The sequence below is a fragment of the Camelus ferus genome, chromosome 29 (genome assembly GCF_009834535.1).
Source record: "Camelus ferus isolate YT-003-E chromosome 29, BCGSAC_Cfer_1.0, whole genome shotgun sequence".
Taxonomy (NCBI): Eukaryota; Metazoa; Chordata; class Mammalia; order Artiodactyla; family Camelidae; genus Camelus; species Camelus ferus.
This window is the reverse complement of record NC_045724.1, coordinates 3,202,664-3,224,839: the sequence shown is the minus strand read 5'-3', so window position 1 is coordinate 3,224,839 and position 22,176 is coordinate 3,202,664. Positions and strand designations below refer to the sequence as shown.

At 34.7% G+C, this 22,176-nt stretch overlaps 1 protein-coding gene across 1 annotated transcript in view; it reads left to right on the top strand.

The window, feature by feature from the left end:
• CNBD1 (cyclic nucleotide binding domain containing 1) overlaps positions 1 to 22,176 on the top strand; it is a 230,433-nt gene that overhangs the window by 126,858 nt on the left and 81,399 nt on the right. Inside the window, exon 6 of the mRNA XM_032469909.1 lies at positions 13,550 to 13,695. Within this exon, the coding sequence (XP_032325800.1) occupies positions 13,550 to 13,695 (146 nt within the window). The remainder of the gene's footprint in view (positions 1 to 13,549; positions 13,696 to 22,176) is intronic.

Sequence of the window (22,176 nt, the reverse complement as noted above, 5' to 3'; positions counted from 1 at the left end):
ACAACAGTCCTCTCCAAAAAGCAAGTTAATGTTGCAGATTTATCAGCAATTGTTTCAGTACTTTATGGACCATTTGATTTCTGAGATTTAAAGTTGATTAACAATACCATTGCTTTTCTAATCAGCTTTTTTTTTATCATTGGTCTGTCTGGCTGACTTTGATAATTTATGCAGTAAGAGTTGTGTGTATGTGTGCATGTATATTCCAATAAATCTGAAAATAGAAAAAATTAATACGGAGCTTACCTAGTGGGAAACAACAAGGGAGAAAAGCTCTTAACCCCAATGGGTAGCTTGGTATCAGTGGGGATTACAGAGTGGAGGCCAAAAGTAACAGCAATTAGATGATGATCTTGGCACAAGTTTAGTGATGTGTTGGCACCCCACATTGTGACGGCCCTGTGACTTGGAGTCATTGGCAGCTGACTATCTAAGGAGACATATTTGGTTTTTTTTCATTCTGGAGAATGCAGCAGACTGTGCTTCAGCGGACATAAAAGGTTATTGATGTTTTTCTCTTCCCCTTCCCCATCTCCTTTTGAAGGGCCTATACACGGGGGCCTTTGATGGGAGGCTTGAATGGACTCCCAGGGCTGCTTTTTCTGCACAACAAGCTCAGGCAGGTCAAAGGGATCGCAAAATCCTGAGGGCTTGGATATAATTTTGGAGTCTGTATAACTGACATATTTTCATTGCTAGCACAATTGTGTATTTTTCCTTTTACTGTGCAAAGCGGTCTATTTGATTTTTGGAATGCAAAGAAAAAAATGTTTGGCATGGGTAATAGCTGTGATTTCTCTATTTGACATGTCTCAAAAAGTTGGAGTAAACTGAGGAGAGCCATACATTCTCCTTGTCAATAGCACGGGCTTTTGAACTAGGCAGATGACGTCAGAATTATTTAATTATTATAATTATTGCATTATTTGACCATGAGCACATTACTAAACATCTGAGATTTTTTTGTTTTTTAAATTTTAAAACTGGGTTAATGATCTGTAATAGGTTTTTATACAAAATGTAATGAGTTATTGTGTACAGAGTGCTTAGAACAGTGTCTGATCCATAGAAAAGAGTCAATAAACAGAGTGTGCCTGAAGTATTATTCATTTGGCCTTAAGCTCGACATCTCCTGAGTCAAACTGCCTGGCATCAGGTTTGGACTCCGTCCTTTTAGCATGTGATCATGTCTTGCAGCCAGTCATTCATGGGCCGCCCTGCATATCAGCGTATCTGCAGCAGTTGTGGCCGGGGAGGGGGGACAAGACCCCGCTGCTAACATTTTCACAGGTTTTGAGGCTGGGTCTTGTAGTCAGCTGGCCTGGGGGCCAAACCCACCCATCAGCATGCCTGAAGCGACCACAGCCCAACTACAGCATCCTCAGATCCAGGAAAGCCACCACCAATGTCAAGCAAATACCCGTTGAAACAAACCTCAGCTCCCATGTCACAGACACAGCAGGCATCAGAGATGGGCTGCAGGAAGGTCTCAGGATCAGCACAGATGAAGAAGCTGACACCAGTGACATCAGTATTTAGCCCTGCTGCCTATTCCAAAAGAAGCCTGCTAGTTTTGAGTTTGGCATCAAATTGAACTCCGAGGTGACGGACTGCTTTGAAATCGTCAGTGGGGAATCCACAAAACCAGCTTTGTCTCTGGATGTGCCCTGGGAACTTTCATCAACTCGACTTCACTGTTGGGAGTCATCATCATGCACTGTGACTCTGATGTCTGCACTCCGTGAATGACCAAATCCAGTTTCTGGAAAAACTGATAATGATCAACGCTTGCCATAGGAATCTGGATGATCAAATCAAGTAAATTGTTATTCTGTTCATTCCTCCTTGAATGATTAGGTCATTCAAATGAGAAGTCAGGCAGGAGGAGATGTGCATATTAATGATTAATGATTCAAGAAAAATTCAGGTGCACTCTAGATTCCAGGAAAGTAATTTTATAGCAGACTACTTGAAAATGTTAGGGGAAAACGGACAAATAAATGACATGTTGGGGGGAAAAAGTCACATTTTAAGCTGCTTTAAATAATTTTGTAACTTTCATAAATGCTGCTTTTAAAACTATTAAGGAGACCCAGGGTTATGCGTGTACGAGTCCCTTAATTAAAGTGAAATTTTAGCTGAAGTTTTCGGTCCACTAACCGGTGGTTCACAAATCATTTGATCACGTGTTATATTCTTGCTAAAACCCAGGGATTTTAGCTGTGCAGTTTCTGAAAATGTTTTTGTATCCTCCAACATTAACGCCATCAAATTACAGCAAGTTTTGGGGTTCCTTGAGGAACCGTGTGGCTTGGCGCCCATGGCTAGTGCTCTAGGGACAGACAAAACCAAATGCAGCAAACTCCCTGGTATTCTGCTCCCAACTGATAATCCATAGTGTCATTTCCACCATTTTTTTTTTTTTTTTTTTTACCTTTTTCTAAATTGTAAAGCTGAGCCAATTCCTCCACGGTCTTTGATTCAGGCTCGTAATTTTACTTTGCTCTCTGTTTCTCATTCTCATGCTTTGTAAAATTTCTACCTCTTTTCACTACAGATTCAAAGCCTTCAGTTTTTAATCTAGTTTGATTATTGCTCCTATTTTCCTATTATTTCTTTTGCTTAATGACTAGACCTTGACTCAAAGGTAGATTTACCTTGAAGGTGATAAAGCTTTTAGGCCTGTCATTCAATTTGCATAGGCTCCTTCCAAGGCCCTGGGAGAGGCCTTACGTGTGTATTCACATGCTCATAAATTTTTGTAATGTTTGCAAAAGTAAGCTATTTTAGCTTTAATCATTTGTTTCTTCTTACCCCGCTAGCTTTCTCTTCTGATACTTCCCGTTCGTGGTGTTGTTGTGGCTTCAGTCATTTTGTGGATCCAGTTTAGGGAGAGTTGAGTTAAAGATGCGTCTCATTTTGGTCTAATGGGATACAAGTTTTGGTTCTTAGTTGTTGCCATACATGTAAGTTATTATTACTTGCCGTGCTAGTGTATGAGTGGCTGTCAGGAACAGCCCCACCACTCACTGAGTGGACCCAATGGCATCTTGACATGGACCAGAGTTATCATCTCGTATACAATTATCCTATGGGAACATGGTACCAGAAATATGTGGGCAGTGGAGTGGCATATACTTTGAAATGAATGAAGAGAGAATTAAAGCCATGGAAAAGCTTTCCAAATCTTAAGGCCGATACATGAAAGAAATGTGGATTTAGATTTTCCCAAACTTGACAGGAATTCTGACATTTAAAAAAGAAACATTTCTAAATTATTAAGAATAATTTAAAAAAATTACCAACCAAACTCGAGAGAAGACTTTATTCTTTCCGTAAAACTGATACAAAAGTTGTTGTCATGCAAACAGGTAAAAATATACAAGAAAAGCTGTAAAAGTTTTAGAAAAGTAAATATAATAGAAGTACTCACGTAACTAATTAATAAAAATACAACGATATTTTTCTGGATTTTGCGATGTTTTGAAATTATCTAGCATTTAAAAGTTTATAATTTATTGTACTTTCTTCTCTTCTAAAGAAATGTTCACAATTGTTCCAATTTTGTACTTTATATGTTTAATTTCTTTTTATTTATCTGTCAGACTTAACAAAACCTGGAACAGCCCCTGCCCTAACTCACTTAGCCCAAATGACGCAAAAATATGGAAATCATCCTAATGAAAATTTGACTTAGTGGGATGGCTGAGTGGGCGGGAACCAAGGCTCCAGAGTGAGCCTACCTGGGGTAAAATCTTGGCTCGGTAGTCTACCCGTGTGACCACGGACAGGTTACCTAGCATGTTTAAGCCTCAACTTTCTCATTTTAAAGAGAGGAGATTGGATTAGGAAATGTAATTCCTTGCAATTGCATGATAATGCAAAGAATTAAAATATAGTGGACAATCAAATAAATAAAATAATAGAGCATCCATGCTGAAAGGAACCTTGAATATCCTGTAATTTTACTCCAGTCCTGCTCCTTCAGATGTATGTGTTGGGGGAGAAATGGGTCTAGTATGGAAACTGACCTAGCCTCCCACTCCTTCAACTAGTCTGGTTCTGCTTTTATTTATGTAAAGTCCAGGTAAGCTTTAGTTTGAACAAAGTGCTGTGTGACTGTGAGTGTGTGTGTGTGTGTGTGTGTGTGTGTGTGTGTGTGTGTTTGAACACCACTGCTCTTGTCCAGTCCTTGTATGAAGAATCACATGATCGCATTGGTAAAAATATTAAAAATTGAAAACAAGTAGTAATCTCTTCTCTGTCTGATCTGAATCTCATACGTTGGGAACGACACGTTGTTATTTAAAAGCAAACAGATGAAACTGACCACAGCAAATTCTACCATCCAGATGAGAGATAAAGCATTCAGTGAAAGAAAATCGGAGAACAAGAAACAACTGGGAGGAACATAAGCTTCCTCCCAATTCTCAGGGATGTTAGAGGATTATCAAGTTTCCCGCAACACGAGACTGAGCCTCCTGTTGCTTTCTGTTTGGCAGATTATTTTCAACCATTATTGAAAGAAAATACGAACTCAAACAGCAGGAGGACTTTAATAGGGAACTAACACTTGAGTGTCATATATACGTCCCCAAGGATCTGTCTTTTGTTTTTAATATTTTTGACTGTGCTTTTTAATTAGAAAAAAAAGTAATCTCTTTATAACTTCTTCTCAAATTGCTAGACAGAATAATCTTAATCCCTCTTTAATTTGACAGTTCTTCAAATATATGAATCAGCTCTATCCCCAAGTATATTCATTTTTGATTAAACATTGATTATTTTATGATAGGACCTAAAGATATTTTCTTTGATGTTTATAAGTCACTAAGAAGTAAAAATTAATCAGCATCTCTGAAGATTACTTTCAGTTTTAGAGATCTTCATGGGCCTTCTGACAACTTTTCTTTTTTTTTAATTAATTAATTAATTAATTAATTTTTCTGTTGGATGTGCTTAAAGCTTTTTTTTTTTTTAACATTTTTTATTGATTTATAATCATTTTACAATGTTGTGTCAAATTCCAGTGTTCAGCACCATTTTTCAGTCATACATGGACATATACACACTCATTGTCACATTTTTTTCTCTGTGAGCTACCATAACATTTTGTGTATATTTCCCTGTGCTACACAATATAATCTTGTTTATCTATTCTACAATTTTGAAATCCCAGTCTATCCCTTCCCACCCTCCGCCCCCCTGGCAACCACAAGTCTGTATTCTCTGTCTATGAGTCTATTTCTGTCCTGTATTTATGCTTTGTTTTTGTTTGTTTGTTTTTGTTTTTGTTTTTTAGATTCCACATATGAGCAATCTCATGTGGTATTTTTCTTTCTCTTTCTGGCTTACTTCACTTAGAATGACATTCTTCAGGAGCATCCATGTTGCTGCAAATGGTGTTACGTTGTCGGTTTCTATGGCTGAGTAGTGTTCCATTGTATAAATATACCACCTCTTCTTTATCCAGTCACCTGTTGATGGACATTTAGGCTGTCTCCATGTCTTGGCTATTGTAAATAGTGCTGCTATGAACACTGGGGTGCAGGTGTCATCCTGAAGTAGGGTTCCTTCTGGATATATGCCCAGGAGTGGGATTCCTGGGTCATATGGTAAGTCTATTCCTAGTTTTTTGAGGAATCTCCACACTGTTTTCCATAGTGGCTGCACCAAACTGCATCCCCACCAGCAGTGTAGGAGGGTCCCCCTTTCTCCACAGCCTCTCCAGCATTTGTCATTTGTGGATTTTTGAATGACGGCCATTCTGACTGATGTGAGGTGATATGTCATTGTAGTTTGAGGATATTACACTCGTTAATATATATGCACCCAATATATAGGAGCACCTAAGTACATAGAACAATTACTAACAGAGATAAAGGGGGATATTGATGGGAATACAATCATAGTTGGAGATTTTAACACTGCATTAACATCACTAGATATATCTTCCAGACAGAAAATAAACAAAGCAACAGAGAAATTAAATAATACAATAGAAAAACTAGATTTGGTGGATATTTTCAGAGCATTACACCCCCCAAAAATAGGATATGCATTCTTTTCAAGTGCACATGGAACATTTTCCAGGACTGATCATGTACTTGGGCACAAAAGAAACCTCAACAATTTTAAGAAGATAGAAATTATCTTTACTGACCACAATGCCATGAAACTGGAAATCAACAACAGAGAAACAAAGGATAAAAAAAGGAAAGCATGGAGATTAAACAATATGTTATTGAAAAAACAATGGGTCAATGAGGAAATCAAAGCTGAAATTAAAAAATACCTTGAGACAAATGACAATGAAAGCACAACCACTCAAAATCTATGGGACACAGCAAAGTCAGTGCTAAGAGGGAAGTTTATAGTGATACAGGCCTTCCTCAAAAAAGAAGAAAAATCTCAAATAAACAATTTAACCCACCACCTGAATGAATTAGAAAAAGAAGAACAAAAAGCCCCAAAAGGCAGCAGAAGGAAGGAAATAATAAAGTTCAGGGAGGAAATAAATACAATGGAGATTAAGAAGACCATAGAGAAAATCAACCAAACCAAAAGCTGGTTTTTTGAAAAAGTAAATAAAATCGACAAACCTCTGGCAAAACTGACAACTCTTCTTGAATTAAGTCTTTTCTTGCAATCAGAATTCCTCCTCCTGCTTTTGTGTGTGTGTGCGTGTGTGTGTGTGTGTGTGTGTGTTTGACTACAAAAAACCCCTGGAATTTCTAATACCTAGATAGTCAGATACTCCTTCAAATTAAATAGCTTAGGTATTTCAAATTGTCAATAAATAAATAATTAACATAGAGAACAGTTCACTTTTTTGCAAATATATGTTGAACAATTTAGAATCAGAGTTTAATGGGTGAAATGAAATGAATTTGATGATTATGATTTCATGCATTGCCCAGTGTAGTTATCTTGTTCTAAAGGAGGAAGAAACTAGGAGATATGGATAACTGAAGGGATACATTTTTTTTTGTTTATATATTTTTATTGAAATGTAGTCAGTTCACAATGTTGTGTCAATTTCTGGTGCACAGCACAACGCTTCAGTCATACATGAATATACATATGTTCGTTTTCATATACTTTTTCACTGTAAGTTACTACAAGATATTGACTATAGTTCCCTGAGTTAAACAGTATAAACTTGTTGTTTATCTATTTTATATATATTAGTGTCTGCAAATCTCAAACTCCCATTTGGTCCCCTCCCAACCCCTTCTCCCTCTGGTAACCAAAAGTCTGCTTTCTATGTCTGTGAGTCTGTCTTTGTTTTATGAATGAGTTTGTTTGTCTTTTTTTTTTTTTAGGTTCCAGATATGAGTGATATCATATGGTATTTTCCTTTCTCTTTCTGGCTTACTTTACTTAGAATGACATTCACCAGATCCATCCATGTTGCAGCAAATGGCATTTATTATTTTATTATTTTTATGGCTGAGTAGTATTCCATTGTATAAATATACCAATGCCAGCTTCTTTATCCAATCATCAGTCAATGGATCATCGATTGATTTAGTTGTCTCCATGTTTTGACTATTGTATATAGTGCTGCTATGAACATTGGGGTGCATCTATCTTTCTGAAATAAGGTTCCTTCTGGATATATGCCTAAGAGTAGGATTGCTGGATCATATGGTAGGTCTATTTTTAGTCTTTTGAGGAATCTCCATACTGTTTTCCATAATGCCTGCACCAGATTACCTTCCCACCAACAGTGTAGGAGGGTTCTGAAGGAATAAATTTTAAACTTTAAAAGCAGCTACTTAAAGAAAGCCATCTTTAAGAAGGTGGCAATTTCTGAATCATCAAATCATGATTCTTAAAACTGAATATTCTCCAGTGAATATTTTAATTATGGATTTTATAATTGTAAGAAAAGATCTTTAAGATTCACTTAACAATCTTGTCTCTAGAATAAGTATTTCTGATATATTTATACTTATGCAATATATACCTAATAACATCACCAATATTGTAGGTTTATGTTTTTACATAGGGTTCTGTAATAAACTAAATAATATTCTCCTGAGAAAATGTAGTCAAATGCTTTAACTGTTCTTAATTACTTTCAATTTTTAGTGTTTTGACCAAACACTATCATTTGTATCTTTCTATATCTAATATTTGTCTCTGTTTTTAAATGAGAAGCTTATATGGTTTTTTCCTATTGCATTGTGTATTTATTATTTTATCCTGAAGATCTGGGATTGTTCTATTTAAATTTGGGCCCTGTGTGTGTATGTGAGTGTGTGTTTGTGTGTTAACATTATTTGTTCTTCACTCAGTAGCTTTTAGTATTTCAGTTTCTTTTTAATCACTGTTAGCTGTGTCCTTGAGGAAATTAACCTCTTTGATAGTGCTTAAATATTGCTTCTTATTACATATTCCACCCCTACTCTCTCTCCTTACTTGTGCCTGTTCTGATTTACTACTGTTTTATTGGTCAAACATCCTACCCAAGCCTGATGGCTGTATTTTTGTTTTCTGTAATATAAGTTGATTATATTCCTTCAACAAAATTTTCAGCACATGAAGTCCACTGTTCCTCTAGCCACTGCCACAAGGACCCAGGAAATCCCCTCATATACTTGAATTCCTTCTTGGGGAGAAGACTTGTGAGCGGAGTCACTCTGGAAGGCTAAGGACTTCAACCAAAGAGTCTAAGTCCTCTAAATAAGGCCTTGTGAATCAGCCAGTATTGGAAGCTGAACTTTGCATAATTTCAATATTTAAATTGAATAGAAACTATATCAGAAGGTGTGTAATGCTATTAAAAGAGAAGTACAAGGCTTTTTGTTTACTCTTCAATCTAGCACATTGGGGATTGTTAATTAATCTAGGAAGTCTAGATTACTTGCAGAAAAAATGCAGAAGTTCCATTTCATTGGCATGTCCAAGTAGATGTGATTACATTGGCATTAGGGGTATAGAGACCTTAAGAGAGTCCTAACCAGTTTCCCATGGCTGCAACGATGTTTCCAGAAGCAATTAAGCCTGTGATTGTTAATTTTATTTTCCATTTTGGTGAGACTATTGGGCCCAGTCGTTTGGTGAAATGTTACTGTAGATGTTGCTTTGAACGTATTTTGTAGATGTGATTAACATTTGCTATCAGCTTAATTTAAATAAAGCAGATTACCTTCCATAATGTGGGTGGGCCTTGTGCAATCAGTTGACGACCTTAAAAGCAACAACCGAGGTTTCTCAGAGAAGAAGGAATTCTACCTCAAGACTGTAATACAGAAGTTCCTTCCTGAGTTCCCAGCCGGCCAGCCTGTCCTACAGATTTCATGCTTGCCAGTCTCCCAGTGGTTCTGTGGTTCTATTTTCTCTGGAAAGGCCTGAAGTGCCCCTCACCCCCACGAATAGGTACCAAGTTTCCTTGGCTGTTCAAACACTGGGCTCTGATCTATCCTCTTAACATTCCTCAAATCAGTTTCTCCATGTCCTGCTCCCTCTTCTTCCCAGGAGATACTCTCCAAAATGTTGAATCAGTTCTCAATAAAGAGTTAGTAACTGGTGAGCAACTTTATAGGGAGGAATTTAACAAGCATCTACTGAAATCTAATACATTGATATTTGTCTTGTCAAAACCATAAAACTTTATGTTAAGAAAAATAAATTAATAAATACTCTCATTTCTAGCAAGGAGTATGATGAATTAGCACAGAGTGAAACAGTCAACAGGTTTACAAGAAGTTTTACAAAATGTAGATCATGTGTACCTATAACTTGAAACATTTAGAAATTCATGGATGCCAATGGCTATACATAACAGTGAGAACTAAGCAGATGCCAAAGGACAGAGGTGCTGGTGATCAGAAGCCAGATACCCACTTGTCACGACTCTATACACTCCTAGGTTTGAAATGATCACCAGGAAAGAAAGGAGTAAAAAGAAATCCTATAGCTATTTTGTTTCCAACTGTAATGCCTGAAAAATACATGGAATATATTAAGATTTTGTTTTTTGTAATCAGATTGAATTAAGGCTAGAAAATAGAGATAAAGGTGAGTCAATGAAAATACAACAGGAATAACAATTTTTTCATGCAACTGTATGTGGTTTGATAATTCATAAAGATGATAATGATAAGAATGATGGTATTAAACAACTCCTTATTTACTAGTATTAGTTTGGACATTATACATTTGAGACATCTGTCACTTTATGAATTCTTTCCTTTTTGTTAATCTAGCTTCTTTCAGTGTAGCTTTTCTATATTAAGTAAGAGTAGGTCTGGAAGATGTGGTAAGAAAGCAGTGTGCATGATGTATGTAAAAGTTCCTGTCAAATATAAAACATAGAGATTGAAAGAGAAGTGAAGTCTGTTTTAAAAAGATGAAGTGAAGGACAAGCCTTCAGACATGAATGTCTTGATCTACCATTTTGAGGATGCACAGAGGTGTATGTTAGAATCCGTTGAAAGGTTCTGGGGAATTTCAAAACTGCGGATCATCTGTCAGGGTGTAGCCTGAGAAACTCTTAAGACCAGTCCCCAGATGGGGCAGCATAAACAAAGTGAAAATGGTGGTAATAGGTTAGAGGGGTAAGTTACCACTTCTCTCTTCTTTAGAGCCCAAACATGGTATTCCAAATATTTGAAAATTCTTGAGTGCCCATGTAGGAAAAGCAGAAGGATACAGAAAAAATAAGAATTTATCAGGAATTAGATTTCTAGAGCAAGATTAGGCCAGTTGTAGAAAATAATGTTTTGCAGGTTTGGTCAGAATATGTAAGTTACAGTTCCAATCTTTTATCAAAATAATGAAGAGTTATAATTTTGAGTGATTTCTGGACTCTTAAACATTATTTCTTCTAATCTCTTCAGTTAGTAGTATTATTTCCCAAATATTTTTGACTGTCCCACTCAAAATGGTCATGTACACTTCTCTATGGCTTGTCATCAGTTGATTGCAGTTCATGTTGACTTTGAGCTGTGGGAGGAAATTAGGGGTGTTGCTATAGATTGGAGGATTTAAGATTCAATGTGGAGTGCAAGACTCCCACAATGGCAGAGTGAGAACCTCTGTATATCTGCTCCTTCAGCAGTGAAATGCTGGCAAAATGTGTCAAAATGATTTTTTTTTTCCAGAACTCTGAAAATTAATCAGATGCATGCAACAAAATGAGCATTTATTCAAGAAAAATAGCAGAACCTTATAAGAATAGCAGGGTTTGTAGTTTTTAAACCTTGCTCTATTATAATACTCCTTTCTCCAATTCTGTGATAGGCTTGGAAGCTAGCAGCCTTATAGCCACTGAGGGGGCAGACTGGTTAGGAGCCAAAAAGCCCTACTCCCAATACATTGCCACACTGTGATTTGTCTGTCAGTTTCCTAGAAAAGCCACATTCACAGGGTATTTGATGTTCACAGGGCATGTTATTTGACCCTCGGAAGGAGGGGAAACTTATTTCTAGATTTGCTACATTATTTTGTCAAAAAATGTCCAATTTTAAACAAAAATGATGAAACATGCCAAGAAACAACGAAGTATGTGCCCCTACAGGGAAAAAAGGAATCAAGAGAAAACAATGTCCTGAGAGGATTCAAATGTTGGATTTCATAGACAAAGATTTTTAAATCAACTATTATGAATAGATTCAAAGAAATAAAGGAAACCATATCTAAAGAATTAAAATAGAGCATGACAACTTGGCATTCCCATCAGCAAAAGTTGGAGGACTTAATGGTTCAAGCATTTAAGAAAATCTCCAAACAATTATTAGATGACTATTAAGTGAAGTGAACAGAGACAGGTTCTGCACACCATAAGGGATACAGACTTTATAAAGTCAAAGGAAAGTATGACAGTAATGTTTCACCATACTGATAATATCAATCCAAAGTAATTGAAATAAAAAAAGAGCCAAATAGAGATTCTAGAGTTAAAAAGTACAATAACTGAAATAGAAACTTCCCTAGTGGGGTTCGACAACAGATGAGGTCTGGCAGAAGGAACTTATGTCAAACTTGAAGATACATCGATTAAGATTATCCAATCAGAGGAGCAGAAAGAATAAAAACGAAAACCATGAACAGAGTCTCAGGGATCTGTGGTAACACCACAAGAAAACCAGAATCAGCCTAGTGGGAATCTTGGAAGGAGAGGAGAAAAGGGGCAGAGAATATTGAAGAGAGAATGGCCAAACCTTCCCAATATGATGACAAACATTAATCTACTCATCCATCCTGGTAAACGTGACATTAAATTCATCTAATGACATGGCTGGTAAAAAATCATGCCCCACATTTCTGGATCCCCTCCATCTCTATTTGTTTTCATTTATGCTTGAGAACTGGTCAATTTTAGCCAGCTAATAATACGTTGCTACAAACAAGTAACATTTAGCAAGCAAAACATAATAATTTTCTGGCTTTTTCCAATTATTTTCTGTGAAGCAGCAGGTTTCCTAGGCACTTGGTCTGTGTTCCAGATTACTGCAGGCAAATAATATAGCAAATGTTTTGCCACTAAACATGTATGCCTATTATTTAAAATCCATGATATTATTTCTTGTCACCCCGATTTGGTTGCTAAATCAGTGACATATTTTAGGGCTTTAGTTATGATATCATGACATTTCTGAATATAAATTCTTTTTTATGGCATCTGAAGTACACACTTTTAAATGATTTTAAGTAGGGAGCCAATTTTCTAAAAACTATTTCTTAAGACTACTAAGCGAGTGTTTTCCCAACTTTTTTGGGTTTTTTTTTGCTACAACACAACAACACTAAAAAAACAATTTATATTGTCATCCTGTAAACATGCACACACAAACACATGCATAACAGATGGGCCAACAGGATATCGTGTCTAAACTGAGTCTGTTTCTGGCAAACCTACATATATGTGAGTACCCTGAATTTCCTTTCTGCTGCTAAACTGATTTTTTTACAATAGATTTTTAAAAAATACTGCATATTTAGCAATGGCATGAGAACTAGGTTAGTCCCTTGAGAATTTAGAACCAACATGAATTTTGTATCTTGATTGTGGCACACTATTTATTAAATAGTAAACTTAGTGATTAAAATAAATAAATAGCTATCATATGATAACTATGTTTTATTTAAAATTACAAATGTATATTTAACTTAAAATTTATATCCTCAAATGTTAAATTACAGCTTCATTTGATCTAATTTTAATAGTACTTAAAAAGATCGAGAATAAACAGTAGATAAAACATCAATCATTTGTCTAAAAGATGTCTTTATTATTATAATGGCTAATAACGAAGGATATAATCTTAAAACTGAAGCACTGAGTTTTCTATAAAAAGAAGGGAAAGGCACTATATAATTTCCTAAAGTTTAAAATTTCATGGAAGTACATCTTTATGATGGGAGGAGAACAAATTTTAAAGATTACTAAGACAAAAGACAACATTATCACAAGTATCCTTAAACAACCCTTAAAAAAAGGAAATACAAATCTGGAAGCTGAAAAATCAAGGATTTTTGTTTGTTGCTTTGTATTTATGCTGTGGTCTCTCAATTTGCAATTTTTTTTTTTTTTAAGGCCCATTCACAGGACACCATCTGAACACAACGCTGTGTGGAAGATGCTGAAAAAGATTCCAGATTTAACCTCTCAGCTAATCGATGAGCATCTGAAAATACTTAGTAAGAGTGTCATTTCTGAAACCTGGATAAAGGGAAGCACAGGTAACAGACGAATTTGGAGGGAAATTTGGCAAGATAAAAATGTGTGTCACTATTTTGAGATGTCTACCAGTATAGTATTCATAATTTCACTTGACATGTTAAAATAAACTGTTTGGATGTTTTTCATTTGTAGGGTTATAAGTAGTGAAACAAATACCATTTCACATTTTAGTACTTATGTTTTAAAGATACACAAGGAACTATATTCAGTATCTTAGTGGTAACCTTTAATGGAAAAAAAATATGAAAACAAATATATGTATGTATATGCATGACTGGGACATGGTGCTGTACACCAGAAATTGACACATTGTAACTGACTATACTTCAATTAAAAAAAAGAAAGGAAAAATTAAAAAAAAAGACACATCGTGGTTTTTCTCTACTTTGAACATGCATTCGGAGTCACCCAGAGGACCCAGTGAAATGTATTGTTCTGTTTAACCCGTTTGGTTTCTGATTCAGTGGGTTTGGGATGGACTTAATTTGCATTTCCAATAACATTCCAGTGGGTGCTGCTAGTCTGCGGACGACACTCTGAAAACTGCTTATTGATACACACATTTAATAACAATCTAGCATTGGTTTTCATAGTTAAGACAGCAAGTGGTCAAGGCAATTATATGACTGATCCAGATACTGAGAAGAAAACTTCTTGACGGATTTTAGTTTAGTTTCCCAATTTTAATTTCGAGTCCCTTTACCAGGGATATGTTGGATACATTAATAGAAGTATTTCATATTTTAAATTTTTTTTGGGGGGGTGGCAAACAAATAAACACACAGAGTCACACACACACACACATAAACCAACAAAGTGTAACATCATTTTGTTGCATTTATTGAGTACTTATTAAAAAAGAGGAACTAAATTTATTTAATGCATTATTTATATGAGGGGCATCCCTTATTTATTCCTCATGGTATCAAATAAAAGTAGGCATTTATTATTATTATTATTATTATTATTATTATTATTATTATTATTATTACACTCTACAGATGAGAACCTAAGGCATAAAATATCATGCAGAATATTCCTAATTAGAACTGAATTTCATACACTTAGCCTTAATGCTAAACTCATTCTCTGTCCACTATGGCAATGTTTTTATAAAGCGGTTCATCAGAAGCATGAATTTAAACTCAAACTGGAATTTTGGACAACATGTGTCTATTGGAAAGATTTTCATATTTTGAGAGTCTCCCCTCCTTATTATTGGTTTCATTTAATCTGACATTAAGCAGTGGAAAGTAATCCACAGGAGTTTTCGCAGAAGATAAATGATTTTGAAAAGGAAGAAAGAACAAACACCCAGCATTGCTTTGCTGTTAGCTTGAGGATGCTAATTAAAAATTAATTTGCTCTATCATAAATCTCTGAAATTGTACTTATTTTGGTAAAAATATGAAAGCAATCTAAATATCCTTTAATAGAAGATCGACTACATTGTGATACATTTATTCTATGGAATTCTAGGCGGGGGTTAAAAAAACTGAGGTAGATTTATATACATTGACATAGAAACTTATGAAGGACAACCAATAAAAAAATAGCTGCAGAATTATATAAATAATATGATCATGTTTGTCCTATAAAACCTGAAATTATAAGTGCATATATACATACAAAAATACACAATAAAATCTGCATAGGAGTAGATCCAGAAGGACACTCCAAAAATACATATTTTAAAAATGATTACGTTCATGGAGGGAAGAGGCATTAAGGGACAGTGGAGAGGAACAGCTGTGTGAAATAAGGTTTTGCAACTCACATTTCGATAGGGCGTATTTTCAAACATATTAAAAAACTTTGGATTTTTCTGTGTTTACGTCTCTCTGTGCCACAACCCTTCTCTTGAGTTTTTAAGACATCTAATTCTGACAGCTCAGATCTGTTTCACTATCAAAGCAGTCAACTCATTAAACATCCTACCTTTGTCAACCTCTTTGTTTATTCAACTTAAAAACAAGCTCCATCAGGAGTGTTTCTTTTTCCCTTTTCTTTACTGGTGTGTGCATTTCCCTCCCTCTGCGGTTATTTACAGTATCCCCCTAGTAACCCCTCATCACCAGGCTGCGGGTTTTCAAGCTACTGCTGTTTTTTTTTTTTTTTTTTTTCCCTGTAATTCCACACAGCTATTTGCACCTTCTGGCCTCTTTTCTGGCCACGGGTTCTTTAGAGCTTCATTATTTAAGGCAGCTTCCTAAATTTCCCATCACCCACTTAGCCTCTCACGTATCTGGTTTTCTTAACAAAATATTAACAAGGATAACAATGTTATGATTTCAAGTACTGAATAACACATGTATCTCTAGTTTAGGTGCCAGTGGTACTAAAACATGATTACTATATTAAGATTACTATATACAAAGATTACTTCCATGACTATAATACAAATACCATATATATTTTATATATAGTAATCTCTTTCTATATGCTACACACATATATAGATTTAGTTTACTTGTAAATTCAAATTATCTCAAGAGTTTTCCACTGAATCTCACTTTAATGGCCTGGGCAGAGGGCATTTTTATGATTAGCAACTTAAAGCTCATGAAAGCTAAAAGAATTAGCTTACTTGAGAATCCAATTTAATGGCTAACCAGTAATTGGATCCCAGATAAAAATTGTATTGATATCTACCTTTATATTAATATTAAAATATTCCTATGAAATGATTGATAAAGGTTTTTCTTTCTTTTACATCTGTATCATCTTTGCTATTTCTTGAAGTCCACTAAGTCTTATAGTGTCATTTCTCTTCTATTTCTTTCATTTTACTCTCACTTTTATGAGGTTATATCTCAAAAACACCATAGCTCCTCATTTAAATAAATCTTATATTTATTTTTTAATGCTGAAAAAATTCTAAAAATACTAAATCTTTAATATTTCTTTAGCCTGCATAGATTTATTTTCTGTCATAGTTTAAATTTTATATAACATGTAAAAACACAGTAAATAAATCTCATGAAACATTTAGTGGGCACTTTCCTCATATATAAAGAAACCATAATCCAAATATGCTCTCAGTAAAGGTAATAAAATATTTAGTCCTACCACGAAGACCATGGCTGCCTTCAAGGCAACCATGGCCTTCAAGAACATGCACTGATTCTGAAGTGGACGTATGTTTTCACTACAGCAGAGGGATTGCCTATGGTTCATGAAGATTCATCCTTGAAAGCCACCCATAAATATTTTTTGGTGTTTCCCTGCATTTTGGGGACCCTGTTCCATTTCTGCCTTCCCCTGTCCAAGAGATGATTGTGATGTTTTGAGAAAATTAATGCAACAAAACTGCTCTTCAATCTCAAGACAATTCTAGAGACCCCTGCCATGATATGTATTTCTTTAATATTGTCATTGAATCTTATTTTCTAAACAGTGAAACTTATAAGCAGAGGTGATGTTTGAACTACTTAACACCTGCTCAGGACAGACCCTACTCAATCACAACAAGCACCTGCCCTGAGCAGGTGGAATAGATGTATTAGTAGGTGACAACAGTAATAGAAGCCCCATATGCATAATTTCCTTCCATTTCTGTTACTGAAATATTTTTAATTAATAAAGACCTATTTTTCAGGTTGCTTTATATAATTGTGCTGCTCAGTGCCTAGAATTTAATAGTTTTTTTAAAAACCTAATTGATTTTATTGGAAAAATGATCAGAAAAGAACTAATATTTGTTCATCCTGTCTAGGCTACTTCTTGGGTTTCCATATTTTTAGAAAAGTTGGCAGTTTTGCCCAATCACAAGGAGTTTTTTTAAAATAATGTTTTTATTGAGTTATAGTCAGTTTACAATGTTGTGTCAATTTCTGGTGTACAGCACAATGCTTCAGTCATACAGGAATATGCATATATTCATTTTCAAATTCTTTTTCACTAAATGCTACTGTAAGATATTGAATATACTTCCCTGTGCTATACAGTATAAACTTGTTTACCTATTTTATATATACCAGTCAGTATCTGCAAATCTGAACTCCCAGTTTATCCCTTCCCACCCCCTCCCCCCTGGCAACCACACCTATATTCTATGTCTGTGAGTCTGTTTCTGTTTTATAAATTCATTTTTTTTAGATTCCACATATGAGTGATATTATATGGTATTTTTCTTTCTCTTTCTGGCTTACTTCACTTAGAATGACATTCTCCAGAACTATCCATGTTGCTGTAAATGGCATTATTTTATCATTTTTAATGGCTGAGTAGTATTCCATTGTATAAATATACCACATCTTCTTTATCCAGTCATCTGTTAATTAGACATTTAGGTTGTTTCCATGTCTTGACTATTGTAAATAGTGCTGCTATGAACACTGGGATGCATGTATCTTTTTGAAGTTTTCATCTTTTCCAGATATATGCACAGGAATGGGTTTGCTAGATCATATGGTAATTCTATTTTTAGTTTTTTAAGGAACCTCCATACTGTTCTCTATAGTGGCTGCATCAATTTACATTCCCACCAACAGTGTAGGAAGGTCCCCTTTTCTCCACACCCTCTCCAGTATTTATTATTTGTAGACTTTTTGGTGATGGCCATTCTGACCAGCATGAGGTGATACTTCACTGTAGTTTTGATTTACATTTCTCTAATAATTAGCAACATTGAACATTTTTTCATATACCTTTGGCCATTTGTATGTCTTCTTTGGAGAAATGAAATGTCTAGGTCTTCTGTCCATTATTTGATTGGGTTATTCATTTTCTTTTTTGATATTAAGCTGTATGAGCTGTTTGTATGCTTTTGGAAATTAATTGCTTGTTAGTGACATCATTTGCAAATATTTTCTCCCATTTCATAGGTTGTCTTTTTGTTTTATCTATGGTTTCCTTTGCTGTGCACATGCTTTTAAGTTTAATTAGTCCCATTTGTTTATTTTTTGCTTTTATTTCCATTACTCTAGGAGCCAGTTCACAAAATATTGTTGCAATTTATGTCAAAGATTGTTCTGCCTAGGAGGATTAGAGTATCAGTCTTACATTTAGGATTTTAATCCATTTTGCATTTATTTTTGGACATGGTGTTACAGAATGTTCTAATTTAATTCTATTACATGTAGCTGTCCAGTTTTCTCAGCATCACTTATTGAGGAGACTGTCTTTTCTCCATTGAATATTCTTGCCTCCTTTGTCATAACATTTGATGGAAAGATATACCATGTTCTTGAATTGGAAAAATCAATATTGTTAAAATAACCATACTACCCAAGGCAATCTACAGATTTATTGGAATCTCTATGAAATTACCAATGGCATTTTTCACAGAACTAGAATTAAAAACACTAAATTTTCCTGGAAACACCAAAGGCCCTGAACAGCCAAAATAATCTTGAGAATGAAGAAAGAAGCTGGAGCAATCATACTCCCTGACTTCAGACTATACTACAAAGCTCCAGCAATCAAAACAGTATGGTACTGGCACAAAAATATACACATAGATCAATTCAAACAGAAAGCCCAGAAATAATCCCACAGATATATAGGTCAATTAATCTACAATGGATGCAAGAATATTTTATTTTTAAAATTTGAATGTGAATTTCTTTCCTCAAGTATTTGTATAAAGAAGTTGTCACAAAGTTCATCTCACTCTGCTGAGTTCTGAAATTTCTTAATTCTTTTATTGTCAAATCTCTACCAAGGTAGTTTTGATTTATAAATAAAACAGCTACATGAATTTTAGGAAATAATTGAGTATCAATTTCTGAACTGAACTTTATAAAAAAGTAGCAAGAATTCTTTCAATCCTTACTGATATCCTTTATGATTTATAAAACTCATATGTATATGTGCATGTATATATAAATATCTATATACATATTTATATATTTTATTTTTGATATATCAATATATATACATATACATATAACACTGCATAAATATATGTATAATATACCATACAAACACGTGCATACACATACACAGAGCACTCCTATGTGTGTATTTGTAGGTGTTTTTGTGGGTCTGTGTGTATGTGTGTAATCTTCAGATGTTGGAATATATTTGAAGGCCTCCAGAAGTTAATGTATTTTGTGACTATTGACAAGTTACTTAATCATTCTGACCCTTAATCACTTTATGTGAAAAATGGACTAATGATATATAATACTTGGGATTATTAAAGGAATTAGTTTTCCAACACCTTAACATAGTAACATGACAATTATATGATCCTTAGGATGTGATACGTACTCTCATGGCAAGTTTAGCAGATTTGGAAAACAGGAACAACTATGCTTCTCGATTTTGGAAAGCTAGGATAGAAAGGTTGTTTCCTAATTAGCTATTTTTTCCAGGAATAGCGAATCAACCCACTTATTAAGATCTAACAACATTAGACTTATGGAGAAAACCCAGGGAAAGGTACAGACGCCATTCTAATCGAGCACTATTATTTTACTCAGTAATTAGCAATGCCCTTTTTGATGAAGCTCTATTTAAATTACACTACATTTTCATATGAGCAACTATACTATCAAAATCCTTTCTAGACATATTTTTGTTATATAGTTAATATGTATTTATAGGCACACATATATTGAGTGTTTTATTAAACATTTTAAGTTAACGTATGTTACTTTGAAATGTTCAACTGTGCTTTTGTTTCCCACTTAAGATGAAACATGATATCTGGCTAGGTCATAACATATACCTTACTTTAACATAATTGAAAACACATTCCTAGAAAATACATATGAAGAGAAAGGGAAAAAGAGAGGCAGGAGGAGAGAGGGGGAGAGAGATGGAAAGAGAGGAAGAGAGAAGAAAAGAGAGGGAGAAAGCTGGTACTATACTGATGCCCAAAGACTAGACTAGTCCTGGAGCTGGACTTGTTAAGTGGTTGTGTTTAAATGCCGACTGTGTCATGTCGGGCTCTCCGAGGACAAGTCAGGGCAAGATGTTTCATCTCTCAGTGCCTTCCGTTTCCACAGTTGTAATATTGGAGCCGTTGTAGTACCTGACTCTTAGGGTTGCTAAGAGGAAAAAAAGGGTTGATACATGTAATATGTTTAGAACGACGTCTGGCTCAAGATAAAGAGATTTTAAAAAGTTGCTAAAACCTTGTAGTTGCACATTTTTTTCCCTACAGCTTTCCCGTACCACATTTGCATCATATTCCATTCTATTTTACATCCATTGTATGAGGACATTTCACCCCTAAACATTTTAGTGTTCACCTAGAATTCAACATTTAGTTCTGGTCCTTCATTTTGTTAAGGTAAAATTTACATACAGTGGTGTGCATATATACCCCTTAAATGTGTCACTTGATGAGATTTGGCAAATACTGTAAACCCAAACCCCTATCAAGATACAGAACTTCACTATGACCTTGGAAAGTTCTTTCCATGTGTCTTCCCAATCTCTGGCCCACCCACCAGAGGCAACTGCTCTTCTTTCTTTTCTTTTGCCAGTATAAATCAGTTTTACATGATGTGTTTAGAACTTTATATTGAAAACAAACAATGTCTACTCTTTTAGGAAAGCCCTCTTTTAATCAGCATAATATTTTTAAGATTAATTTTGTCACATGAATCAATAGTTTGTTCATTTTTATGGCTGAGTAGTATTCCATTGTATGTATATACCGGAGATTGTTTGTACATTTTCTTCTGAATGGACACCTAAGCCATTTACAGCTTTTAGCTACTCAGGTACAGATGCTGGTAACATTCTTGTATGAGTTCTTTTTTGGACTTTTGCTTTCATTGCTTCTGAGTAAATACCTTGGAGCTGAATTACTGAGGCATAGGTTAGATATGTGTGCCACTTTATAAGAAACTTCCAAACAGTTTTACAAAGCAATTGTATAATTTTACACTTCCATCAAAAATGTATGAAAATTCCACTTGTTTCACATTCTTGCCAGTATTTTTTCCTGTCTTTTTAATTTTGACAATTCTAGTTTCTCTCTTTCTCTCTCTCTCTGTTTCAAGATAAATGCACTTATTAAAAATTCTGGTTTGTAAAATATGGACTGTTCTTATTTTTTTCCTTGCATTCTTTCTGTACTCTTACATTTTGGATAAATTATTTTTAGTAATAAGGTTTATTATGTTTAAAATAAACTTAGCTAAAAAACACTTGTCAATGTTATGCAAGTAATTATAGTCCTTGAAGCTTGTGATAAAATTTCCAGGAATTTCATTACATAAAGATGTTAATGATGATAATATACTATATCCCAAAGCAATTAAAGTAAAGATAATGTTTTCTGAAAATTGTGTTAAATACCTGAAGAAACGATCCAAGGGATGATGAAGAAACTAAAAACAAAGAGTTATGTGAGATTTTTTTTAACATTTTTTATTGATTTATAATCATTTTACAATGTTGTGTCAAATTCCAGTGTAGAGCACAATTTTTCAGTTATATATGAACATATATATTCATTGTCACATTTTTTTCTCTGTGAGCTACCATAAGATCTTGTATATATTTCCCTGTGCTATACA